General features: G+C 34.7%; 1 protein-coding gene across 6 annotated transcripts in view; it reads left to right on the forward strand.

Annotated features, from left to right (window-relative positions):
- LOC127844791 (WD repeat-containing protein 97-like) overlaps nucleotides 1-25133 on the forward strand; it is a 67028-nt gene that overhangs the window by 19392 nt on the left and 22503 nt on the right. For 3 of the 6 annotated variants that reach the window (XM_052375264.1, XM_052375270.1, XM_052375265.1), the window contains exons 12-20: nucleotides 2567-2820; nucleotides 4448-4520; nucleotides 5001-5183; nucleotides 5558-5599; nucleotides 10660-10798; nucleotides 11626-11732; nucleotides 14876-15023; nucleotides 16771-16999; nucleotides 19111-19177. In XM_052375264.1, coding sequence (XP_052231224.1) covers nucleotides 2567-2820; nucleotides 4448-4520; nucleotides 5001-5183; nucleotides 5558-5599; nucleotides 10660-10798; nucleotides 11626-11732; nucleotides 14876-15023; nucleotides 16771-16999; nucleotides 19111-19177 — 1242 coding nt within the window. Of the gene's footprint in view, nucleotides 1-2566; nucleotides 2821-4447; nucleotides 4521-5000; nucleotides 5196-5557; nucleotides 5600-7746; nucleotides 7774-10659; nucleotides 10799-11625; nucleotides 11733-14875; nucleotides 15024-16770; nucleotides 17000-19110; nucleotides 19178-25133 lie in introns of all 6 variants that reach the window. The other 3 variants (XM_052375266.1, XM_052375268.1, XM_052375269.1) reach the window with 3 other exon arrangements.

Raw genomic sequence — 25133 nt, forward strand, 5'->3', positions numbered from 1 at the left:
TGTGTGTAGTTCATGTCATGCAAAAATGGGTCTTATGTCATATGTGGCCAGCGTAGCTTCAGACCAGCCTGCACATTTGCGCAGACTGTTCAGGATTCATGTAAGGTTTTGTGGTCTCATAAGCATACATGGTAGCTCCTGGCCAGACTGCACCAATGCGCAGGATGCTCTGGAGTTATGCTTGCTGCATATGGCATTAGACCAATGTTCGCATGAATCGACCATGTGTGATAATAACCATGTCCACCATGTATCCCTTGCACTGATTAACAGTTACTAGTCACTTGTGAAAGCCCACTGCACCACAACACACCTAGACTAATGTTAGAGAAAAAACTGCTAACATTGTATATGAATCTCCCACCACAGTATGTCACAAATATAAACCTAAGTTTAAATCAAATGTGTGTTCTATCAACATGTATTCATTAGTTCATCTCAACCAAAGTTGCACTTCTACCTCTGTGAAAGAATCTGTTCCATCTGTTCATATAAAAGGTAAATTTATAATAAGATTTAACAATTTTGGTCCAGAATAAATGTTTAAATATACACAAGGATGCAGTGGTGTAGTGGATATGGTGTCCGCCTTGCGATCGGGAGGTCATGGATTTGATCCCCAGTGTGGGAGCGTTCTTTAGATTTCCCCCCATAGACACCAAGTACTGGTTCTAGGCCCAGGAAACAGACTCGAGAGCGTTTCAAATGAGCCGTAGGCTTTCTATGCAATCAAGCTAAATTAAATAGGTCTAAACTAAATATAAATAACAAATAAATATAATAAACATAAGATGATAATAAATGAGGAGTTTTTTATTGTTTTACATAGAGTAAACATCTTTACCTGTTATTGCGTGCATACATTCTCAGGTTTATTATTGACTTCATAAAATCACATGCATATGTAATTATTGTTTTTGAGATTATGACCCCTCCCCCCCAAAAAAATAAATCTTTACTTTAACATGTGTACCCTTTGTTTTGTTGATGTTGTCATTTCTCCTTATACTTTATCCCAGCCATGTTTTGTTCATTCCAAATGAAGATTTTTATTGTGTTTGCAAGTTTTAGTCATTTGTCCATTTTACTTCTATATAGATATTTTAGTTGTTAGTACATATGTTTTACATCTTCAAATAACCATATTTGATCCTAATGGATTATGCACTCGTTCTAACATATAAATTGCGATACATATGTTTACTATATTTTCTATTCCGTGATTGATTTAACAAGTATTTTATGATGAATTTTGGTAAATGTTACTAAATTACCGTAATTACTCTATGTTTTTGGACACTTAAAAATAATTAATTTTTTTCGTGTCCGAAAACTTAGATACAAAAAATATTCACAAAATACAGGTGTCCGAAAACTTAGAGTCGAAAATTAAAGTGTCCAAAAATAGCGTCAATTGTATCAACGAATACCGGTAATAGCACACGCTTGTAAAATACCATGCCGTATAGTATAAATTAGTTATATATATTTGCAATGCATTTTAAATAATTTTAAATGCTTAATTTATTTGACAGAAAGTTACTACAAGGTTGTACTTTGACCAACGAGTTCAAAGATGAGCAAGTGATGTACCGATAATCGCTAGTATGAACCTGTAATTCACGCGATAAAAGAGCAATATATGAATTCTTTGTTTGTTCATTTCCGATACTTGTTGTCTAACACCTTCCATCACACTTTGAAGCGTTCAGTATTTGTCACAGTTAGTTTACTGAGAAGGTGTAGTACCATTGCGGTTGATAATTGAACGAGTAATTGGCACTATCCATGGTAATTGTCACAGCGCTTATGCTATCGGGCGAAACAATTGTTTAATACCGGTTTACAAGGTAATTTACACAATAACGCAAATGTAATTGTCCGTTGCCCTCAGGCATGCACCTGCCATGTTTTATGATGTTAATCTGGTTGTAAAACCCCATGATCGAAGTGTCATTACATATCGAAAACAGGACCGACATTTAGTAAAATAGCGCTGGTAAATATACTGTCCGAAAACTTAGAGACATTAATTATGGTCGAAAACTCATGTGTCCGAAAATTAAGAGTCACGAAAAATAATTATTTTTGCTAAAAAAAGGGGTGTCCGAAAACTTAGAGTGTCCGAAAACATAGAGTAATTACGGTAATCAATGCAAATATTGCTTGTAAAATTTAAGCAAAATAATTGTTAAAATGATTACTTTCATCTGCATACATTGAAATATGACCATGGTACACACACCATATGATGGTTCCAATGTCCTTGATATTCCCAGCTTTAATATCATCCACAATTGTATTAAACATTTATGCAAATCATTGGCACATACACATGAACAGCTAACATGTAATATACCTGCATTTTAAGTACAGATATTATCTAACAAATAACATTCGAAAGCACGCAACCCTTAATAGTAAACTTAAAATTTACTATCAGTTTTTTTTATAAATATCAGAACTAAAAATGTTATAACGAATCAAATTGATTTAATGACTGTTAACTTTTAGTTATATATCATGGCTCTAAACATTATTTCGTCCCTTTCTGTTCCTTTCACAGAGGCCTGTAACTATTTGTTTGTGTATGAATATGTGGTGGACATTGAGTTAAAAACTGACATGTGGGGAGCCATTAAGCGCGGTGCAACCACAAAAGCTCTGAATAAGCCTGATGAGGAGGATGACAACGAAAATGAAGGCAGAAAGAGTGCAGCAATAAAGAAGAATAACAGGACTCTGTTGCTAGGTGGAAGAAAAGATGGCTACATTTGTGTGTTTGATTGGGAGTCTGGAAAAGTGACCTTTAAAATTGATGTAAGTTTTGCTTACATACTAATTTTACAAAACTAAAAATAAAGAAGAAATATCTGAATTTTGGCGATTTGAAAATATGTTTTGTTTTCCCTCCCAGGCGACTCATGCAAGTAAAGCATTTTTGATAGCTTAGAATATTATTTCATTTAGAATGTGGTAGAATGTTTAAAACATTTTAAATGATGTTTCATTTGTCAAGTTATTTGTCTGTTTTGCACAGTCATGTTGTTGTTGGTGCTTTTTGTAAGTTACACATTTTCAGTATGTTAACACTGACACTTGATTTAATTGCACTATTATGTAAAAGTAAGCCAAACAGTTGATTTACACAATATTATCTTTTAAAACATATATTCCCTATTGGTCCTGCAACAATATTGACAAATGTTTTTTTCACAGTGGATTCATCTCTTGTGGGTAGTTACCATTTTGCTTATTGCAAGAGTGGCAACTAAATTATATGTTTTCCTTGAGTTTAAGTACTATCTTTTAAAATATATAATTGTGCAACTACTCAGATTGGGTTTAAAGTCCTCCATTCGAGCAGTTGTTTATGCTTTATTGATTTCTAATGTTTACATTTACGAATTTGAATAAGTCCGCACAGGCTAATCAGGGACAACACTTTCCGCCTAAACTGGATTTTCTTCAAGAATAGTCTTCCATTATACTAAAGATTCAAGCAAAGTGGAAAGTGTTATCCCTGATTAGCCTGTGCAGACTGCACAGGCTTATCTGGGACAACATTTTACGCACATGCCTTAAACCCCCTTTTCACAGAGCTGGACCCAAATAGTTTGATTTTCTGAAAGTTCTCATTCTTTATATGGCACACCCAATTGTATAAGCTAAATATATTACCTTTAAATATTCAAAACTTATCCTACCAATACTTTTCATATTAAAGTTCATTGAAAATTAAACCTTTAACACTTAGATACGTATTTTCACCCCTTTGTAGTCCCTTAGAAAATTTATTTAAATTAAAGACCTTTCTTACTAGATTCAATTTTTAGCTCGGCTGTTTTCGGAGAAAACTCGAGGTATTGTCATAGCCTCCTCGTCTTCCTCCGTCCGGGTTTCGTGCTAAAATCTTTACATTGGCTCTAAAATTAAAGTGCTTCTACCTACAATTTTGAAACTTCATTATGTACATGCCCCTTGATGAGTTCTACACGCCACACACATTTTTGGGTCACTAGGTCAAAGGTCAAGGTCACTGTGACCTCTAATATAAAACTTTCACTTTGCCTCTAACATCTTGTGCTTCCACCTACAACTTGGAAACTTCATATGTACATGCACCTTGATGAGTTCTACACGCCACACCCATTTTTGAGTCACTAGGTCAAAGGTCAAGGTCACTGTGACCTCTAAAACATAAAAAAAAAAAAATTCTGACAAGCTTTCGCAGCCAAGCGTGGCACCCGTTATGCGGTGCACTTGTTAAAGGCTTCATTTCCAATTCTTAGATACTGATGAGCAGCAAACAGCATAAAACCTGAACAGACTGTGAGTTACTCGCAGGCTGTTCTGGTTTTATGCTGCTTGCACATAGCAATTTTCACTTTGCTTCTGAGTGGGAAAGGATTAACTAAAGATTGTAAGTATGACTCTTCCATTGCAGGCCCATGGTACGAAGGGAGTGATGAGCATGATTGCCAATGCCAAGGTTGATCAGCTCATTTCAGCAGGCAAAGGTAACATTGACTGTGCCTTATTGTCTAGAAAATGATGAGATAATAGATGAAGATTTTTGTTTTTTAATTGTGTTATTTATATTCATATTTTGGAAAGACTATTTTTCTTGTTTCTTTCAGTCTTTCAGTCTATTTTAATGTTTGATTTGTCTGTGTTTTTTTTTTCAATGGTAGACCTTTTTTTACAGATATTAATTATTTGAACATTTAAAAACAAAAACAAAGCTGGAGATTTTGGCTTAAAATGGTAAAATTATTAAGTTGTTTGTGAAAGAAGTTTGCAGACTTCGTAAAAACAAATGCTGGTTATGAAGAAATATGATTGTAAAAAAAAAACTTCCATTTTCTATTCATATAGCTTTTTCTCTTTTTTTGTACAAACATTTTGCAAATGCTCTCAGGAAGCATGACTGCTTTATAGATTGTATTTTTTCCATAATCGGTACACATATGGTGATAAAAATACATCATTGATTCCAGACAATGTGATCAAAGTGTGGCGGGTGTACCCGTTTGTCCAGGAGGCCCTAGCTCCATTGATGTCATTCTTTTGTGCCCATCTCCCCTTGCACATGACGATGATCAAAACAAACCTCTGTGTAGCGTTCCAGGATCACGCTACAGCAACGTACAGCGTCGTAATGTATAATCTCCGAGACAGAAGTAAGTATGCAAGTAAATACATTATTCAACTATAATTTTATATTTTATTAATAAATGACAGGAGGTTTTATTTAATTGTTCATAAATATTGTTAATTAATATGAAATATTTATATCAATTTTTTTTCTAAGTTTTAAGTACATGTGTATTCACATTATAATTATTGTGGTTTGATAAACAAATGGAGAAAAAATACATAAAAAATAAATATTTTACTGAAAAAAACCTTAATTGCTGCTAAAATATTCATTTTTCAAACACTTAATTTTATGAGATTTACATAAACAGAAACAATCTGCTAATTGCATTTATCATTGAAAAGACCACAAAAAAATGTATGATTAAGTTAATGTGTTGTAAAAATGTATACATAGATATTGGTTTTGAGACCCAGTTGGATGCGTTGGATCGCAGTAGTAAGTTACAGTGCATAGCCCACAATGCCCCTTGGCCTTGTACCTTTCTAGGTGGTTGATACGGTTTTAATATGGTGAACTGTCTTGCACACTTAGCCATATTCTTTGGCACATCCATTGGAGTTGTTTTGAAATTGGTTGGCAATTGTATATTTTGATCTTGGTGGTTTTGGTTCTGGTGATTTACAAAGAGTTTATCAGTATTTTAGACGCTGTATTAATTACAGGTGCTTTCACTTGCCTTCAACTGGTTTCGATATTATTCCCATAAATATTTGTCTCTCAAACCTTAAGAACCTTTGTTACATGCTGATTTAGTGTCATGTGTTTGTAACGAGTACATGCTACTTATACACATGCGAGTCAATGATTTGAGCCATTCTCTCTGAAAGGGGGTTTAATGCAAGTGCATGAAGTAGCGTCCCCAATTAGCCTGTGTAGTCTGCACAGGCTAATCAGGGACACAATTTACTGCCTTTACTTGATTTTTGCTATAAAGAGATTTTCTTGAATGAAAAATATCATTAAAGCAGAAAGTGTTGTCCCTGATTAGCATGTGCAGACTGCACAGGCTAATCTGGGATTACACTTTGTGCACATGCATTAAGTCCCTTTTTCACAGAGCGCGGCCCATTTATAAATTTGTAGAAGCAAGTGACAGTGAAAATCATGAAGGCACTGGTAATAGACAAACCATACTTAAATAACTATTCTTTCTCTTGTACTGTTCAAGGCTTAACGCCTTGGCAAACGTACTATACAAAATAACAAACTTCTTAGGATATCTGAATTTGAATAAAAAAACAAGATCTTACATACTGTCTGCTTTTTTTATTATATAGATAAGAGTGGTTATTATATTTAGCCATTTACTGCACCAATTTGGTGAATAATTTAAATCTGACTTAGTCACTGCTTTGTTGTGTTTTAAAAGCATAATAAAAATATTTACAGATGGTTAACTGAAATGATAATTTTGAAAATTTGAACTTAAGGATGAACAACATTTAACTTAACATTATTTTGTCTGCTGATTGAAAAAAATAAAGATATTGTTGATACACAACCCCAATTCTTTAATAAGTCACTCTGTCATGACTCTTATAGTCTTCAATTAATGTCTTAATAGTCTCATAATTTCAGCTTATTAAACATGTTCTGAGTTATACTAGACCCATGTAGTGTAGACAACTAAATCTTTAAAATTATTATCAAGTGGTGTTTTCTGGATCTCAGCCACTTTCTAAAAACCCATTTAATCCATTGGTAAAAACAATCTTTTATTTTATTCAACAATATTGGTTGTATGTTGTATTGTTTTGTATTATTGGTTTGTAATTTTGAACGGTATTAAATGTGTCACCTTTGTTTGTACCCACAGCTTTAGGGGATATTCCAAATTGAAAATCTAGCAGATTCTTCAGTACATCTTTTGCAGAAAAGATCCTTACGCTAAATACAGTGTTGTCCATAAAAAAATGAGTTGCCAGTTAAATTGTTTAATTGATATTTTTGGGAAAAGAAGCCAACGCCAAGATTGTTAATAACCGGTGTTCCTGAGAAAACTGGCTAAATAGCATGCTGCATTAAATTGTAACATGCCCAATATTAAACAAAATAAAATGAAAATAGTATTCTTATTAAAAAGCAGATTTTTCTGTTAAATTTTCTAATTGGTAAATAGAAATGTTTTGACAAAAAAGCTAAAAACGCTAAATCAATTAAGAAGTTTTGTCTGTTCAAAATGCTTTTCTTTGTTTTATATAATGTAGGTTGGAATAATTGCATAAAAATGTGTGAGTTATAAATTGTGTACGCTGTTTAATAAAATGTAAATTGCATTTACCGGTAATCTTGTATTTATTAATTTGTTTACATCTGTATGAATATTGTTTTTCTATTTTAACTGTTACTTTTAAATAATACAGTTTTCTTATAACATCTGCAATACTTATAATTTAATATCATGTAGATACATAATCATAAATATAGCATCTGTGTATAAGTACTGCTATTTAGTAAACAAATGTCATTTTTGCCCTGTCCAAAAGGCTGGTTGAATAAGAGGCACACAAAGAAACATGTTTTAACTTTGAAAAGCACTTTTGGGGTCGCAATTCATGCTTGAATATTTATGTTGATCTCAGAAAAAATATTTGACGAGGGTGACCATTGTAAGTATTTGCAAATGTGAATTGTTTCAGACCAGACAGAATGTGTTCTTGTAGTTTTTGCTTAAATCAAAATAAAATGGTTTCTTAAAATGTTTGTCTAACTTGCATTTTTAATAAAAAAATCAACCTTACATTCATGATTGTGTATTTAGCTCTTTTAAGATATATACAGTATTATTGAAGATTTCCATTGGGCAGTTATTAACAAAAATATTAAAGTTGACTTACTACCAAAAAAACAAACCTCTAAACTTGCGTGTTGAGCCCCCTTGCGTAAAGGTTATTGAACCAGCTTTCTGAAAGCTTGATATGGCTATCACAATGGTTAAGAGTATGTACATCAGTCTGTCAGAGCTTGTCCATAGAGTGCTTTCATCATTCATCATGCAGTTTGAACATTACATACCTCAAGTATTTACCATGAAGTGACAATAAGTTGTATGTAAGAAATATTTACCTCAGCTGAAAGGTCAAGGGCACTAAGAGATATACAGTCCATTTTTTTCCTAATAAAGCTTGTTTGGACTGCAACTTTGTCATTCATGTGCAATTAAAACAAAGTTATCAAAATGTTAACCATGTACTGATGTAGGGATGTCAATTTACATGTAAAATCTTTCTCCCAAGCTCAGAGAATAAAGTCAGTCTTAAATGTCAAATGTCAATTTGGGCATTGTAAAGGTCATCTGGACTGCTTTGGCATTCATGAGGCAATTTTGAAATAACTTTCCACATGATAATTGAGATTGAAAGGTTTTTGTTCCCTGTCCTCACCTTTGTCCATAGCTCAAAGGTCAAGGCCACACTGAGAGGTCATTTTTAATAACTACAAAACAATTGCATTTTTTACAACGGGGTTTGACACATTGCCAGCGGGCTTCTAGTTATCCATATACTTTTGTGTTTCAATGTTAATACGCTTTTAATTCTGTCTGGTCTGGTCTGGTTAGACGTCTGCCTGTGTAACTAGCTGTATGGAGTGGACGCTTTTACCTAGTAATGATGGTGAAAAAAGCAAAACAACAGCCTATGTAACCTGGAGATGATTTGCATGCTGCTGATATATTTGGGTATTCATTATGTATGAGCTGAGTTGTGCAAAAATGGGTTCTATTCTATAAGCGGCCAGCGTATATTCAGACCTGTCTGCACATTAGCACAGTCTGGTCGGGGGCTAGGCATAGTTAATGGTTTTTTGGTCTAATCAGTGGAGGTTATGACACATCATGCAGGCATATATCTGGAGCAAGACTGTTCAGATATACCTTATTGACCATTTTTGCACTACTAGGCTTCAATGTTAATTTTTAAATGAAAATGTTAATATATTATGTGATTTTAGTCTGAGTTATTTACCAGTAATATGATTAATAATGTGTTGAGTTGAGATGCTTATACTAGTGATCATTTACTAATTGAACATAACTATTCTCTTGCGAGCTTAAGTGCTGTGATTAGTTAAATAAACTTGACATGTTGGTTGAAGGTCATAAATGACAGCTTATAAATGCCAAATGGGCAACAGAGAAATAATGCAAAATAAATTATATGAAACAAGTAAACTTTTTTACCTATTTTACAAATTTATTTTCAACCATCTAAGATGGCTTCATCATGTATTATATTTGATACATGTATTCATAGCTGCAAAGAAGAGCTGCATCAACTAAAAGTGAATAATGTCATGTATAGTGTTTCTGTAGCAGGAATATTGTTTCTGGTTTCTCAAAATAGTACTGATGTAACACAATATTAAAATGCCAGTTTGTGAATACACCTAGTGATTCACAAACCACAGTGGGAATGAGTAAAACAAATGTACTGGTACTCACTCTTTTTTAAAGTCAACATTTGAATGGAAGTGTGACAAATTATTCTTCAAATCCTGTAGATTGTATTATAACCAAGCAGTGGTTAGTTTGGTGATTGGTTTGGTTGTGGGAAGGTAGCTTGTCTGAATTAAAATGCCATGATATGTGTATTGTAATTGACCTGCATCATGAGCTGCCTTTTATAGGATACAGTAGTATGGTATAAATTAAAATTGGAACAAATAAGGTGTGTCAAGGTTACTGATAACACTTTAGTAATAAATTAATTGTATTTAAGCATATAGTTTATTGATGTTAAAATACATATTAAATCCTGGTATATATACAAGTATTATTATGTTATTTATTAGCTCAGCTGTTTTCGGAGAAAACCCGAGGTATTGTCATACCCAGCTTATCGTGTCGTCCTCCGGCATCATGCTTAAACTTTGACATTTTGCTCTAAAATCAAAGTGCTTCCACCTACAACTTTGAAACTTCATATGTAGATGCACCTTGATGAGTTACATGCTGCACCCATTTTTGGGTCACTAGGTCAAAGGTCAAGGTTACTGTGACCTCTAAAAAAAAAAATTCTGACAAGCTTTCATTTATTAAAAAATGCACCCGCAGCCGAGCGTTGGCACCCGTTATGCGGTGCTCTTGTTACTGAAATAAATTAGTCTGGTTATTTTATTCATATAAAAGCTTTACCAAAATAACCAGTGTGCTTATTACATTAAAATGTAACTGTATAAACAACTTCTATGATAATGTTTGTTTTACATGTTATAATATTGTCACTGAGTTAATTTCAGTTGAACAGCAACTCATAAAAAATATTAATTGCTAACTAATTCCAATGATCATGATACAACGCTTTATCACTATGAAATCAGAACATATCTTCTCTGACGATTCTTATGTGATGATATCATCACTGAAAAGGGGCAGATAATTTCAATTGAACAGCAACTCATAAAATATTTATTGCATTTTAATTCCAATTATCATTCTAAATCACTTTAACACACTGAAATTAAACATCTGTTAATCCTGTTTGGGCTGATTTCAGATCGCTATGACCACGAGCCTGGGGAAGACCACACTGAGTCCATAACGGGACTCAGCGCGTGCTCGAGACTGAAACTCTACGCCTCGAGCAGTCGAGACGGCACCATACGCATCTGGAACGAGACTAACTTGCTGGTCAGGTCAGTTGGGCTTGCTTGAATTATGATCAAGTGATAATATAGCATGAATAACATTAACTGTAAACAGCGGTGTCAGGTATACATTGCCCGTCCCCCCACACTCACCCCCCCCCCCCAAAAAAAAAATAAAAAAATCAGGCAATACACCATTTGTTATGGTAGTTATCAATAGTTTTTAGTGACTCTGTCTAGTATTTTTATGTCTGAAAGCATACCTTATCTTTTATGACGAATACAAAAAAATATTCCATATTGAAATCAGGCTAGATAGATTGCAGGTTGCTTATTTGATGTGTTGAAGCAATACTTATCACAGTCTGTTTTTCCACTTTTCTGGTTGCCAGCATTGCTGATCTATTACAGGTTGAGAGGTTGATATAGCTTTACTAGTGAACATCTGTTGGTCCACCTTGCAGGTTGCCAGTCATGGTAATAGATTGTAGGTTGATAGGCTGATGTGATGAAGCTATAATACTAAAATCTATTGGTCCACCTTGCAGGTTGCCAGTTATGGTAATAGATTGCAGGCTACCAGGCTGATGTGGTGAAGCTATTCTTATTTAGCATTGCTGTGATGAAATGGGTTTTAATGCATGTGTGTTAAGGGTCGTTCCAGATTAGCCTGTACAATCTGCACAGTTTAATCATGGATGACACTTTCTGCTTAAAATGGATTTTGGTAAGAAGAGAACAGAAAGGACAGTAAGAAAGGAAAGTGTCGTCCCCATTAGCCTGTACAGCAATGCTTATCCCGTTGACACTAAAGGCACATGAATCAAAACCCTTTTTCCACTGTGAGGCTCAAAGTCTATTGGTCCATTCTGCAGGTTGCTGCAGCTAAAGGCTGTCCCCCACAGTGTCAGCTTCTGCAGCACACGCGGCGACCTCCTGGTTGGCATTGGCAACCACCTTCACAGGATACCTCACTATGCTTGTAAGCCTCATACCTCACTATACTTGTAAGACTCATAGGTACATTACTTTACTTGTAAGACTCATAGGTACCTCACTATACTTGTAAGACTCATAGGTACCCCACTATACTTGTAAGGCTCATACCTCACTATACTTGTAAGACTCATACCTCACAATACTTGTAAGACTCATAGGTACCCCACTATACTTGTAAGACTCATACCCCACTATACTTTAAGACTCATAGGTACCTCACTATACTTGTAAGACTCATACCCCACTATACTTTAAGACTCATACCTCACAATACTTGTAAGACTCATAGGTACCCCACTATACTTGTAAGACTCATACCCCACTATACTTTAAGACTCATACCTCACAATACTTGTAAGACTCATACCTCACTATACTTGTAAGACTTATGCCTCACTATACTTGTAAGACTCACACCTCACTATTCTTGTAAGACTCATACCTCACTATAACTGTAAGACTCATACCTTGCTATACTTGTAAGACTCATAGGTACCTCACTATACTTGTAAGACTTATGCCTCACTATACTTGTAAGACTCATACCTCACTATACTTGTAAGACTCATAGTTACCTCACTATACTTTAAGACTCCTTCCTCACAATACTTGTAAGACTCATGCCTCACTATACTTGTAAGACTCATACCACACTATAACTGTAAGACTCATACCTCACTATGTTTGTAAGACTCATACCTCACTATAACTGTGAGACTCAAACTGCACTATACTTGTAAGACTCATACCTCACTTTACTTGTAAGACTCATACCTCACTATAACTGTAAGACTCGTACTGCACTAAATTTGTAAGACTTATAGGTACCTCACTATACTTGTAAGACTCATACCTCACTTTACTTGTAAGACTCAAACCTCACTATAACTGTAAGACTCATACCTCACTATAACTGTAAGACTCATACCTCACTATACTTGGAAGACTCATACCTCACTTTACTTGTAAGACTCATACCTTACTATACTTGTAAGACTCATACCTCACTATACTTTAAGACTCATACCTCACTATACTTGTAAGACTCATACCTCACTATACTTGTAAGACTCATACCTCACTATACTTGTAAGACTCATACCTCACTTTACTTGTAAGACTCATACCTCACTATAACTGTAAGACTCATACCTCACTATACTTGTAAGACTCATACCTCACTATACTCGTGAGTCTCATAGGTACCTCGCTTTACTTGTAAGACTCATAGGTACCTCACTATACTTGTAAGACTCATACCTCACTATACTTGTGAGTCTCATAGGTACCTCGCTTTACTTGTAAGACTCATAGGTACCTCACTATACTTGTAAGACTCATAGGTACCTCACTATAACTGTAAGACTCAAACCTCACTATAACTGTAAGACTCATACTGCGCTATACTTTTAACACTCATACCTTACTATACTTGTAAGACTCATAGGTACCTCACTATGCTTCTAAGACTCATTCCTCACTATACTTGTAAGACTCATACCTCACTATTTTTGTAAGACTCACACCTCACTATTCTTGTAAGACTCCTACCTCTCTATAACTGTAAGACTGATGCCGCACTATACTTGTAAGATTCATACCACACTATACTTTTAACACTCATACCTCACTATACTTGTAAGACTCATAGGTACCTCACTATACTTGTAAGACTCATAGGTACCTCACTATACTTGTAAGACTCATAGGTACCTCACTATACTTGTAAGACTTATGCCTAACTATACTTGTAAGACTCATTCCTCACTATACTTGTAAGACTCATAGGTACCTCACTATACTTTAAGACTCATTCCTCACTATACTTGTAAGACTCATACCTCACTATACTTGTAAGACTCATACCTCACTTTACTTGTAAGACTCATACCTCACTATACTTGTAAGACTCATACCTCACAATACTTCTAAGACTCATACCTCACTATACTTGTAAGACTCATACCTCACTATACTTGTAAGACCCATACCTCACTATACTTGTAAGACTCATACCTCACAATACTTGTAAGACTCATACCTCACTATACTTGTAAGACTCAAACCTCACTATAACTGTTAGACTCATACCACACTAAACTTGTAAGACTCATACCACACTATACTTTTAACACTCATACCTCACTATACTTGTAAGACTCATAGGTACCTCACTATACTTGTAAGACTCATAGGTACCTCACTATACTTGTAAGACTCATAGGTACCTCACTATACTTGTAAGACTCATAGGTACCTCACTATACTTGTAAGACTCATAGGTACCTCACTATACTTGTAAGACTCATAGGTACCTCACTATGCTTGTAAGACTCATACCTCACTATACTTGTAAGACTCATACCTCACTATACTTGTAAGACTCATACCTCACTATAACTGTAAGACTCAAACCTCACTATACTTGTAAGACTCATACCTCACTATACTTGTGAGACTCATGCCTCACTATACTTGTAAGACTCATAGGTACCTCACTATACTTGTAAGACTCATAGGTACCTCACTATGCTTGTAAGACTCATACCTCACTATACTTGTAAGACTCATACCTCACTATACTTGTAAGACTCATGCCTCACTATAACTATAAGACTCACGCCTCACTATACTTGTAAGACTCAGACCTCACTATAACTGTAAGACTCATACCGCACTATACTTGTAAGACTCATACCCCACTATACTTTAAACACTCATGCCTCACTATACTTGTAAGACTCATAGGTACCTCGCTATAATTGTAAGACTTATGCCTAACTATACTTGTAAGACTCATTCCTCACTATGCTTGTAAGACTCATACCTCACTATACTTTAAGACTCATTCCTCACTATACTTGTAAGACTCATACCTCACTATACTTGTAAGACTCATACCTCACTATACTTTTAACACTCATACCTCACTATACTTGTAAGACTCAAAGGTACCTCACTATGCTTGTAAGACTCATGCCTCAATATACTTGTAAGACTCATACCTCACTATACTTTAAGACTCATACCTCACTATTCTTGTAAGACTCATACCTCACTATACTTGTAAGACCCATACCTCTCTATAACTGTAATAGTTGACCGTTTTATGTTTGCTTTTGTCAGATATGCCAAGAGCGTACTTGTTCCGCATGGTTTCCATGAAGTTTGGCTCACAAAAGAAGGAGCTGCCAATGCCTGAGGATCCCAGTCTGACGTCGAAGCTAAACAAGAACGACCTGTCACGCATGAAACAATCTCACTCATCATTCCAGTAGGACACTTTCTTCTTCTTGATTATTTTCAGGACATGAATAATTTTATGTATGTATATATATAATTGTATGTGCCCATGTCAACTTGATGGTCAATTGTTTTGAGCCCACATGTCACTTTCTTCTAGGATTAGTTAATGATGAGAGTGTCTTTTATGACCCCATTTTCTTAGGGGCAGTGTACGTTTGTCTTTGCCCATGAATACTTCTGTCAGATTGTTGAGCCATGCACAACTTGAGATAAATATCTCTGGATATTCCTGCTAGAAAGATGGAACTTTACAAACAAATTAGCCAGCATGTCAACCTTTTTGCCTGGATATTTAGGTTAAGTTTTCAACTCACCTGAGCACGAAGCCCTCATGGTGAGCCATTGATAATACCCTGTGTATCACTTCCGACATTTGTATGGGTCATCAGCTGTTATCTTGTAACCACTCTATAGACTATCCAATCATTGATGAAACCTTGTAAGATTATCTTGACAATATGTAAGCAGAGTTCAAATCTGGGCCACATGAGTCTAAAACTGGTCACCAAGAATGTACATCTTGACAATATTTAGGCCAAATTTGAATCCTGTCAATGTTCTTCCAAAAACGAGGTCACCAGGTCATATGTTATAAAAACCCTGTCACTACTCTTAGAGACCACTTTTTTTGGAATCTGGATCCAATGTGCTAAATAATATGTCAACTGGTCCAATTGTAGAACAACCAGGTTACTACTTCAGAGGCAACATTCATGACTCCGTTTCAATAAAGTGGTAAGAATGTTTATGGTTGCAATGTCAAGGCCAAATCTGGGTCATTTACATCAAAACAAGAAGTAATCAGGTTACCACACTAGAGACCGCATTTATTACTGAATCCTGATGAAACTTGGTAAGGATACATATCACATCAATATCAAGACTGGGTTTGATTCTGTTCCTGTTCCCCAATAAACTAGGGTATCAGGTGAAATCTTAGAAAAATAATATAACCTCTGTAGAAGCCACATTAATGACTTGATCTCACTGAAACTTTATCAGAATGTTTATCTTTTTAATATCTAGGCAAAGTTTTAGTGTTTGTTTATGTGTTTCCAAAAACTAAGTCACCAGTTCAAATCTTAGAAAACCCACATTGTACATGTAGATTGTAGCAAACAAGGGAGCCAAATTTATCATTAAATCTTGATAAAACTTTGTCTGAATGTTGATCTTTACATTATCACAGCCATGTTTGAATGTGGGTAAAGTGGGTTAAAAAGGTCGTGTCTTAGACAAGTTGTGTACCTTCAACTTAGGTGAATCCATCAGGGCCATCATGGCCCTTTTGTTTCTTCATTAATGTCAGTTTGAGAGAAAAGTGGAAATCTGCACTTAATGAACACATGTCTGGTTTTAATTGTTTTATGGACATAATCAAAATACTTCATAACAGATTATTGAAATAGGTAACATAATTTCTTAGGTCTTACTTATTTGGTAAAAAATGGATAAATTCTGATAATTAACATATTTTAACATGAAAGAAGTGATTTATGTGCGAAATTTAGTATAATTAATTTTACTCTTTAACACTCGGTTAAATGTTCGTGAAGTATGGCACTTACTAAAAATGAGGGGAGATTCTGAAGCGGACAATTATGTTCTTTAATTGCTTGTTTAATTACCATTGGAATCAAATTTGTGTAGTGTAATAAGCACTGTCCCATAATCCAGTGTCCTTGCCAGTAATCCACTTCATTTACTTATTTCAGGTACACAACTTTCAGTGATATTCTTAGCCCTGAGGAGCTCGAAGAAATAAATAGGGAAAGAATCATCAAAGAGAAAGCGTTTGCCCTCTTGAAGGAACGCGAAGATGAGCTGGAAAAGATTAGAGATGGCGAACTGATATCACAAAAAAAACCTAAGGCTACTGCAAGGACTAAGAAAGTTGCCTTCCTCCAGTACATGAAAATGTTCTATGATAAACCAAAGCCTACGGTATGGATTACTTCTTATGAATATTAGATGTTCTTTATCAAACACTAAATCTATGGTATTAATTGCTTCAAATTTTAATATTGTTAATTGTTAAATACCAACTTGAGGGTATTTATTACTTTAAAAAGATTTACATTGTTGTTTGTTAAACCCCAAATCTAGGGCACAATCAACTTCAACTTGGAGGTAAAATGTTCTATGTTAAATCCAAGCCAAACGTATTCATTACTACAAAATGATATAAAAAGTTCTTTGTTAAATGCCAAGTTGTGAGTATTTATTATGCCTTGAAGGTGGGCATATAGTGATCACACTGTCCATCTGTAAGTCTGTCAGTCCGTCACACTTAAATAAAAAAATACTCATAACTTCTATGTCGCTTCAGATGTAACCTTCATATTTGATATGCATGTGTATATGGACAAGGCGTTTCCTTACGCACACAATTTTTACCCATTTCACCTTGACCTTGAACTTACGGTCTGCGTATAGGTTTCAAAATCTGCGTTTTTGTTTTGCAAAAATGCTCATAACTTCTATGTCGCTTCAGATGTAACTTTCATATTTGGTATGCATGTGTATATGGACAAGGCCTTTCCATACATACACAAATTTTACCCCTTTTACCTTGACCTTGAACTTAGGGTCCGTGTTTAGGTTTCAAAATCTGTGTTTAGGTTTCGAAAAATTCTCATAAGAAATACCTTCATATTTGGTATGCATGTGTATATGGACAAGGCCTTTTCATTCACACCCAAATTTTGACCCCTGTTGCCATGACCTTCAGCATTTAGGTTTCAAAAAATTGTTCTGTTATTCAGCTGTCTTATTCAACTATCAAAGCGTTTTTCGGGGGCATATGTCATCTTATGGAGACAGCTCTTGTTATGACTTTAAATGGATCTACATTGTTGTTGTAAAACCCCAAATCAAATAGTAATATTAATAACTTCAAATGGAGTTAAAATGTTCCTTAATAAATCCCAATGATCTAGTATGAATTATTTAAATAGATGTAAGATGTGCTTTGTTAAATCCTGATTCAAAGATATTTGATAAATTAAAGGGATGAAATATATTCTTTGTTAAATGAAAGCATTTGGTTTTCGTTACTATAAATGCATTTAAGATATTCTTTTTTAAACCTCAACGCCTGGATATTCGTTTCTGAAATGGATGTTATTTGTTCTTGGTTCAAACCCAATTCTAGGATGTTCAATACTTTAAATGCATGAAAGTTGTTCTTTGTCAAACCCCAAGCTTTATGTACTCATTACCCTAAATGCACATAACATTTTCTTTGCTAAACCCCAAGGATAGAATATTCTTTATTTAAATGGATATTAGATGTTCTTTATTTAACACTAAGCATAGAATATTCCTTGTTTAGATGGATGTTAGATGTTCTTTTTTTAATACCAAGCTATGCATTACATTAAATGGATTCTGGTGCATACACAAATGGGTAGCAGAAATACTCATTAGAATACATATTCACAATAAATGTATACAATTCAAATGAGTGTCAAGGGCATTGTGTTACAAGTATGTTCACACGCAAGATAAGTATAGTACCTTTTAGTACAATGATATGAACCATGCTATGTAAAAAGGTGTTTTAACCCTTTCCCACTCAGAAGCAAAGTGGAAATGGTTATGTGCAAACAGCATAAAACCAGAACAGCCTGCGAGTAACTCGCAGTCTGTTCAGGTTTTATGCTGTTTGCTGCTCATTAGTATCTAAGGGTTTGAAATGAAGCCTTTTAAACTTGAATCTAGTAAGAAAGGTCTTAAATTAAATAGAACTTTCTATGGGACTACACATGCGTCAAAATACGTATCTAAGAGGTAAAGGGTTAAGGCATGTGCATTAAGTGTTCTCCCAGATTAGTCTCTAATCAGGGACGACACTCTGCTTTTATGGTATTTTTTGTTTAAAGTAAGTCTCTCTAAAAATCAACTTAAAGCAAAAAATTGTCGTCCCTGATTAGCCTGTGCAGATTGCTTTACGCACATGCATAAAACCCTGTTTTCACAGAGCACGGCTCATATACATGATTATGATGATATAATTTCACAGAAGAATGAGTAAGAACTGTCTATGTTGACAGATCCCAAGGGATGATCCCTTCCCAGATGACACGTTAAAGGAGGCAGTGAAGGAACCCGAGCAACCAGGTAATGCCTCCGTGTGGCACAGTGCAGTCCATGTGATGGTTGTGTTGTTTTTAGTCCCCTACTAGTGAAACCGGAGAGGGACTTATGGTTTGCGCTCTGTGTGTTTGTCTGTCACACTTTTCTGGATCCTGCGATAACTTTAAAAGTTGTTCATATTTTTTTCATAAAACTTGAAACATGGACAGATGGCAATATGGAGATTATGCATGTCATTTCATTTTGTTCCTACATCAAGAATTCTGGTTGCTATTGCAACAAATAGACTAGAAATATTGCTGAAAATGGTGGATCCTGCAATAACTTTAAAAGTTCTTCATGTTTTTTCATGAAACTTGAAACATGGATAGATGGCAATATGAAGATTATGCACATCATTTCATTTTGTTCTTACATCAAGAATTCTGGTTGCTATGGCAACAAATAAACTACACATATTGCTAAAAATGGTGGATCCTGCGTAGGTAGGGGACTTTTGTTGATTGGCAATAGTCTTGTTTTAAATGCTTAATGCATTATAATAATTGTTATTTAGATAAAGATTTCATAATTTGAGGTGCATCTTTGTTACATAGAAAAGTTTATCTAATGGAGATATTCAGTTACAGTAATGTAATTCAGAGTAATTGTAGGTTTTAATGACAATGACTAAATTTGCATAGATTAAAACTATATGGTTAGGTCACAACAAATTAACCTTTTGTTTTACAGAATTCTGCCCCAAAATTAAAAATAATGTCCTTATTCCGTGTACTATATCAACAGAGACGAGAACAAGGCACAGAATAATAATTGTGCACATGTTTGATGAAACTTTCTGCAAAATGCATTTAGCAGGGCTAGCGCTGGCCCAAAATTTCTTTGAGCCAACCAGTTTTAGTTTTAGTTTTTCGGTGCGTGAAAACTGGTTTTGATATTATTATACATACTATCAACTTGTTTATATTTTTTTAATGACAACAAGTGCATATCATAATATAACATACAGTTTTCAATATAGAAATAATTAGTATGGTACTTGTCAAGTACAAACTTAAGTTATTAGCGAGGCTGTTTTCGGAGAAAACCCGAGCTATTGTCATAGCCAGCTCGTTGTCCGCCATCCACTGTAGGCGTCGTGCTAAAACCTTAACATTGGCCATAACTTTTGAAGATATTGAAGATAGTACCTTGATATTTGGCATGCATGTGTATCTCATGGAGCTGCACATTTTGAGTGTTAAAATTTCAAGGTGAACATCATCCTTCAAGGTCTAGGGTCGAAAAAACAAAGTCAAAGGAAGTAATAAGCTTTAAATGGACATAGTTATCTGACCTGCCCACGTATATATTTTTGTTAAATAAAACAAAGGGGCGCAGTAGGCAGCATTGTGTTTCTGACAAACACATTGTGGTAAAAGGTCAAGGTCATCCTTTACGGTTTATGGTAAAAAATACAAATTTAAGGGAAGAAATAAGCTTTAAAAAGGAAGATAATTATTCAATATTGAACATAGCCACTTTATATTTTTGGCATGCATGTGTATCTCATGGAGCTGCACATTTCAAGTGGTCAATTACAGTCATGGTTGTGGCTTTTAATTATTTGCTACTAAAAATAGAGATTTGTTAGAGACAATTATTTTCAAGGGAAGTAATTTATATAATTATAAATCTCATATTATATATGTCCTTACCAAGAATTGAAGTTCTTTTCACAGTTACTGTACAGATTTATTATTTTGATTATTTATAACTCAAATGATTGATTTGTCAAAGGTTTTTTTTAAAGGATATAATCATAATTTCTTTGATGTTCATTACATACCTGTGGACTTATGTCCATAGATACGTGATCAACTCTGGCTATGATTTAATGAAAAAAAATTAAAAATGGCTATGATCTCATTTAAACAGTGATGTCTGACATTGTCATAATTGATATGAGACCCCCCCCCCCCTCCCCCAGTTGGATTGGACAAAATTTGAATGATAAATATGATAATAGCAATTTTATTTCAAAGCGGCGCAATAGGGGGCATTGTGTTTCTGACGAACACATCTCTTGAAAGAATTATCATTTGTCACCTGTTCTAATTTGTGAATGCTAGTTTTCATTAAATACCAGTGGACTTATGTCCATACATACATGATGAACTCTGGCAATGATCTCTTTGATAAACCGCAGGCCTTGGTTGTCAGTGATGTCTGACTTGGTCATTTTTGACTGTCTACAGGCCTCCCCCCCTGGTTGGATTGGACAAAATCCAAGGGAAGTAATAAAGCTTTAAAGGGAGATGATATCTATACCTGCCAAAGGATGAATAGAAATTTTATTTCAAAGTGGCGCAGTAGGGGGCATTGTGTTTCTGACAAACACATCTCTTGTTGGGTCACTAGGTCAAAGGTCAAGGTCACTGTGACCTCTAAAAAAAATTAATCTGACAAGCTTTAGCAGCCAAGCCTGGCACCCGTTATGCGGTGCTCTTGTTTTATAGATTTTCCCAAATTTGAAATCCTGAAAATAAGGCCAGGGGTCTTGGAACTGCAGCCACAGGAACCCAACAGGAATCAAGGGCAGAGTCCACCACCCCATCCAGAGCCCTTACTAATTGTTCTTTTTTATAGTCTTTCCAAATGTATTTTCCGGTGAATACAAATCGAAATATTGAACCACACAGTCTGTATAACCGCATGTGTATTCGTCATTTTATTTCTTCTATAAAGAACTTCACAAATAAATTATAATCGACGAAAAATAATGTATCCGAAAATGACAGTCCGAAAAATTGTACTCGTTATGCACATGAACTAAAATGTGCATATAGTTTGATTGAAAACCAGTAACCTAGCAAATATACAATTTGGTTGACATATTGCTTTACAATAGCATATTTTGTGGGTACAAACACCTTAATTATCACCTTCTAATTTCAAACGATAATCAGCAGAAAGGTGTAGCATCATCGACATAGAATTAATTATTTAATAATCATCTTTTAATTCAGTTCGATAGTCGGGAGAAAGTTGTAAAGTGATCAACTTAGAAATAATTTATTTATTGTTATGCTTCTTTTCATTTGTTTATCTTTAAATACGTTTGCTATCGGCGGCTGTATTGTTGGCAGACGACAATATTAACTGTGTATTCCAAGTATACAGTGTCTGCGCAATGTTGATTGGCCAGCTACCACGTGCGCTTCAATAACAATAAGGTCAAGCGATGTCTCATGCAGTGGTGCAGACCGGTTTTCGTTTATTGTTAAAATTGCAAACACTTTAATTGAAATAAAGAGAAAAATATAGAAAAACAGTTAGTATTTAAGTGGCAGATGTTTGCAATAAAATTTTACGAGATTTTAGCATTTTCGCAAATCAGATTTTTCTTGAGCCAAATTCTCATTTTTTAGCTCTACTGGCCGAAGGCCTGAAGAGCTTATGTCATGGCGTGGTTTTTGTTGTCCGTGCGTGTGTGCGTTAGACTTTTTCTTGTTTACGCGATAAAGTCCACAGTTTTCATCCGATTCTTTTCAAACTTGTTCAGTGTCTTTATATTAATAAGGACTCAAACCCTATTGAAAATGGGTTACATCAGAGTAATATGTCCAGAATTAACTCCCCTTGAATTTGAGAAAATTGTGAAATAAGGCTCGTTTACGCAATAAAATCCACAGTTTTCATCCAATCATTTCCCAACTTGCACAGTGTCTTTATCTGAATGATGAGTAAACCATATTGAAAATGAGCAATATCGGAGTTATAAGTCCAGAATTATCTCCCCTTGAATTTTTAGAAAAAATGAAAATCTTTAACATTTTGCCATAACTTTTGCAATATTGAAGATAGAAACTTCATATTTGGCATGCATGTGTATCTCATGGAGCTACACATTTTGAGTGGTGAACGGTCAAGGTCATCCTTTAAGGTCAAAGGTAAAAAACCCACATCAAAACGGCGCAGAAGGGGACATAGTGTTTCCGACAAACACATTCCTTGTTTGTTTACGTATAAAGTTCTATCTTTTTGAAACTTCAACGGATGTTTTATATCATCAAGGGCTGGAACCCCATTGAGAGTGAAGAAAATTTGTCCAACTTATTGTTGAAAAGGAGCCATTTGAAGTTTAAATTTTACGTTTCTTCTTGTTTATGCGATAAATTTCCCATTTTGGGTCTTTTAATTTAAAACTTACTCAGATTGTTCATAATATCAAGGACTTGAGCCCTATTGATTCCAGCCAGTAGAGCGATTCAGGCCCTCATGGGCCTCTTGTTTTGCAAATGGCTCAAATGGCGAACGACAGTGCGAGCCCTGCATTTAGCTTATTAAATGTTGTTAATTTGTACTATTAACTGTTAAACAAAATATAAGCAGACTATGTCTTGAAATATGTAAGATAAATCAAATTATAATTTATTTATTTTTTATTCTGATGGAGGAAAAAGGGACTGTGTGGACGCAATAAAAAAATTCATTTTACAAATTTAAGTTGTGCTCATGGTAAGCTTTTGTGATCTCCTTTTGTCCGTCGTGCGTTGTGCGTCATGGGGCGTCAACATTTGCATTGTGAACACTCCAGAGGCTACATTTATTGTCTGATCTTCATGAAACTTGGTCAGAACATTTGTCCCATTGATAACTCGACTGAGTTTGAAACTGGGTCATGCTGGGTCAAAAACTAGATCACTAGGTAAAAAAAAGAAAACCTTTTGAACACTCTAGAAGTCATATTTGATGCCCAATCTTCATGTAACTTTGTCAAAATGTTTGTCTAAATGATATGTTGGTTAAGTTAAAAAATGGTTCCGGTCCCTTGAAAAACATGGCCACAAGGGGGCGGGGCAGTATTCCTTATATGGCTATAGAGAAACCTTGTGAACACTCTAGAAGTCACAATTTTTGTCGAATCATCATGAAACTTGGTTTAAACATTGGTTTCATTGATATCTCGGACGAGTTCGAAAATCGTCCAGATTGGTGGAAAAACATGGCCGCCAGGGGGTGGGGCAGTTTTCTCTATATGTATATAGTGAAAACATGTAAACAGTCTAGTTGTGATAAGCCATAATGTTAAAGAAAGATAACCTGTACATACTTGCTAATAGTTAACTAATAGTTAACTCCCTTGTATAAACCTGGGACTTCTTTCATAAAATGTGGTGTACATAAAGACAGTAGTTTGCATGCAATTTAATAAACCTATGTCATAAAATAACTGTACATGTACTAATGCACTGTAGAGCCTTATCTTTGATCTTTACTGATAAGCCAAGTTAACCCACTGGTGTATTTAGCAGACTACTGTGCTTTGAAACTGTTTCTATGGCAACCTTGTTATTTGGCATTTTCTAAATTAGAAAAACTCTTTTGATTGAAATAACTTTTATAAATTCTTCTTATTTTTTACATTTGAGTTACCTGAGTTTTCCACTCTCCATTAATTGTGTTCTTTAGATTAAGTTAGACTTATTTTATAAACTAAATTTTTGAAGCAACTTCTAGACTAACAGTAACTAATATTTATATCAGTTTTTTGACAGATTGTGAACTTCTTTTTACATTCATTAAGGTATTTGCTGTATTTGTTCATTTTTAACGATGCATAGGTTCTTTAGACTAAAATTAGTTATTTTCATTAAAGCTGCTTTGGTTTTCACTTATAGATTAAATCTTTGAGTGTATTCAGGCGTATCTGACTTGACGCCTTTAGTTATTTGAATTACAACCAGTAAGTGTGTAAGAAATAAGCGTTCTTTAATTAGACTCGATAAATATTTCCGTATTACATAAGTGCTCACAAAGTTACATAACTCGTAACCGTCCCGTGACCGGTTCACTTGCGTAAGCGAACGAGACCGCACTACCACAGTTGTTTATAGTAAGACATTGTGAATACTTTTTGTCACATTTTTAGTTCAATCTGAATGACACTTGCTGATTTTCACACATGGTGATAATTTTTATGAGCATAATATTTTTT

The sequence above is a fragment of the Dreissena polymorpha genome, chromosome 9 (genome assembly GCF_020536995.1).
Source record: "Dreissena polymorpha isolate Duluth1 chromosome 9, UMN_Dpol_1.0, whole genome shotgun sequence".
In the NCBI taxonomy this organism is placed as follows: Eukaryota; Metazoa; Mollusca; class Bivalvia; order Myida; family Dreissenidae; genus Dreissena; species Dreissena polymorpha.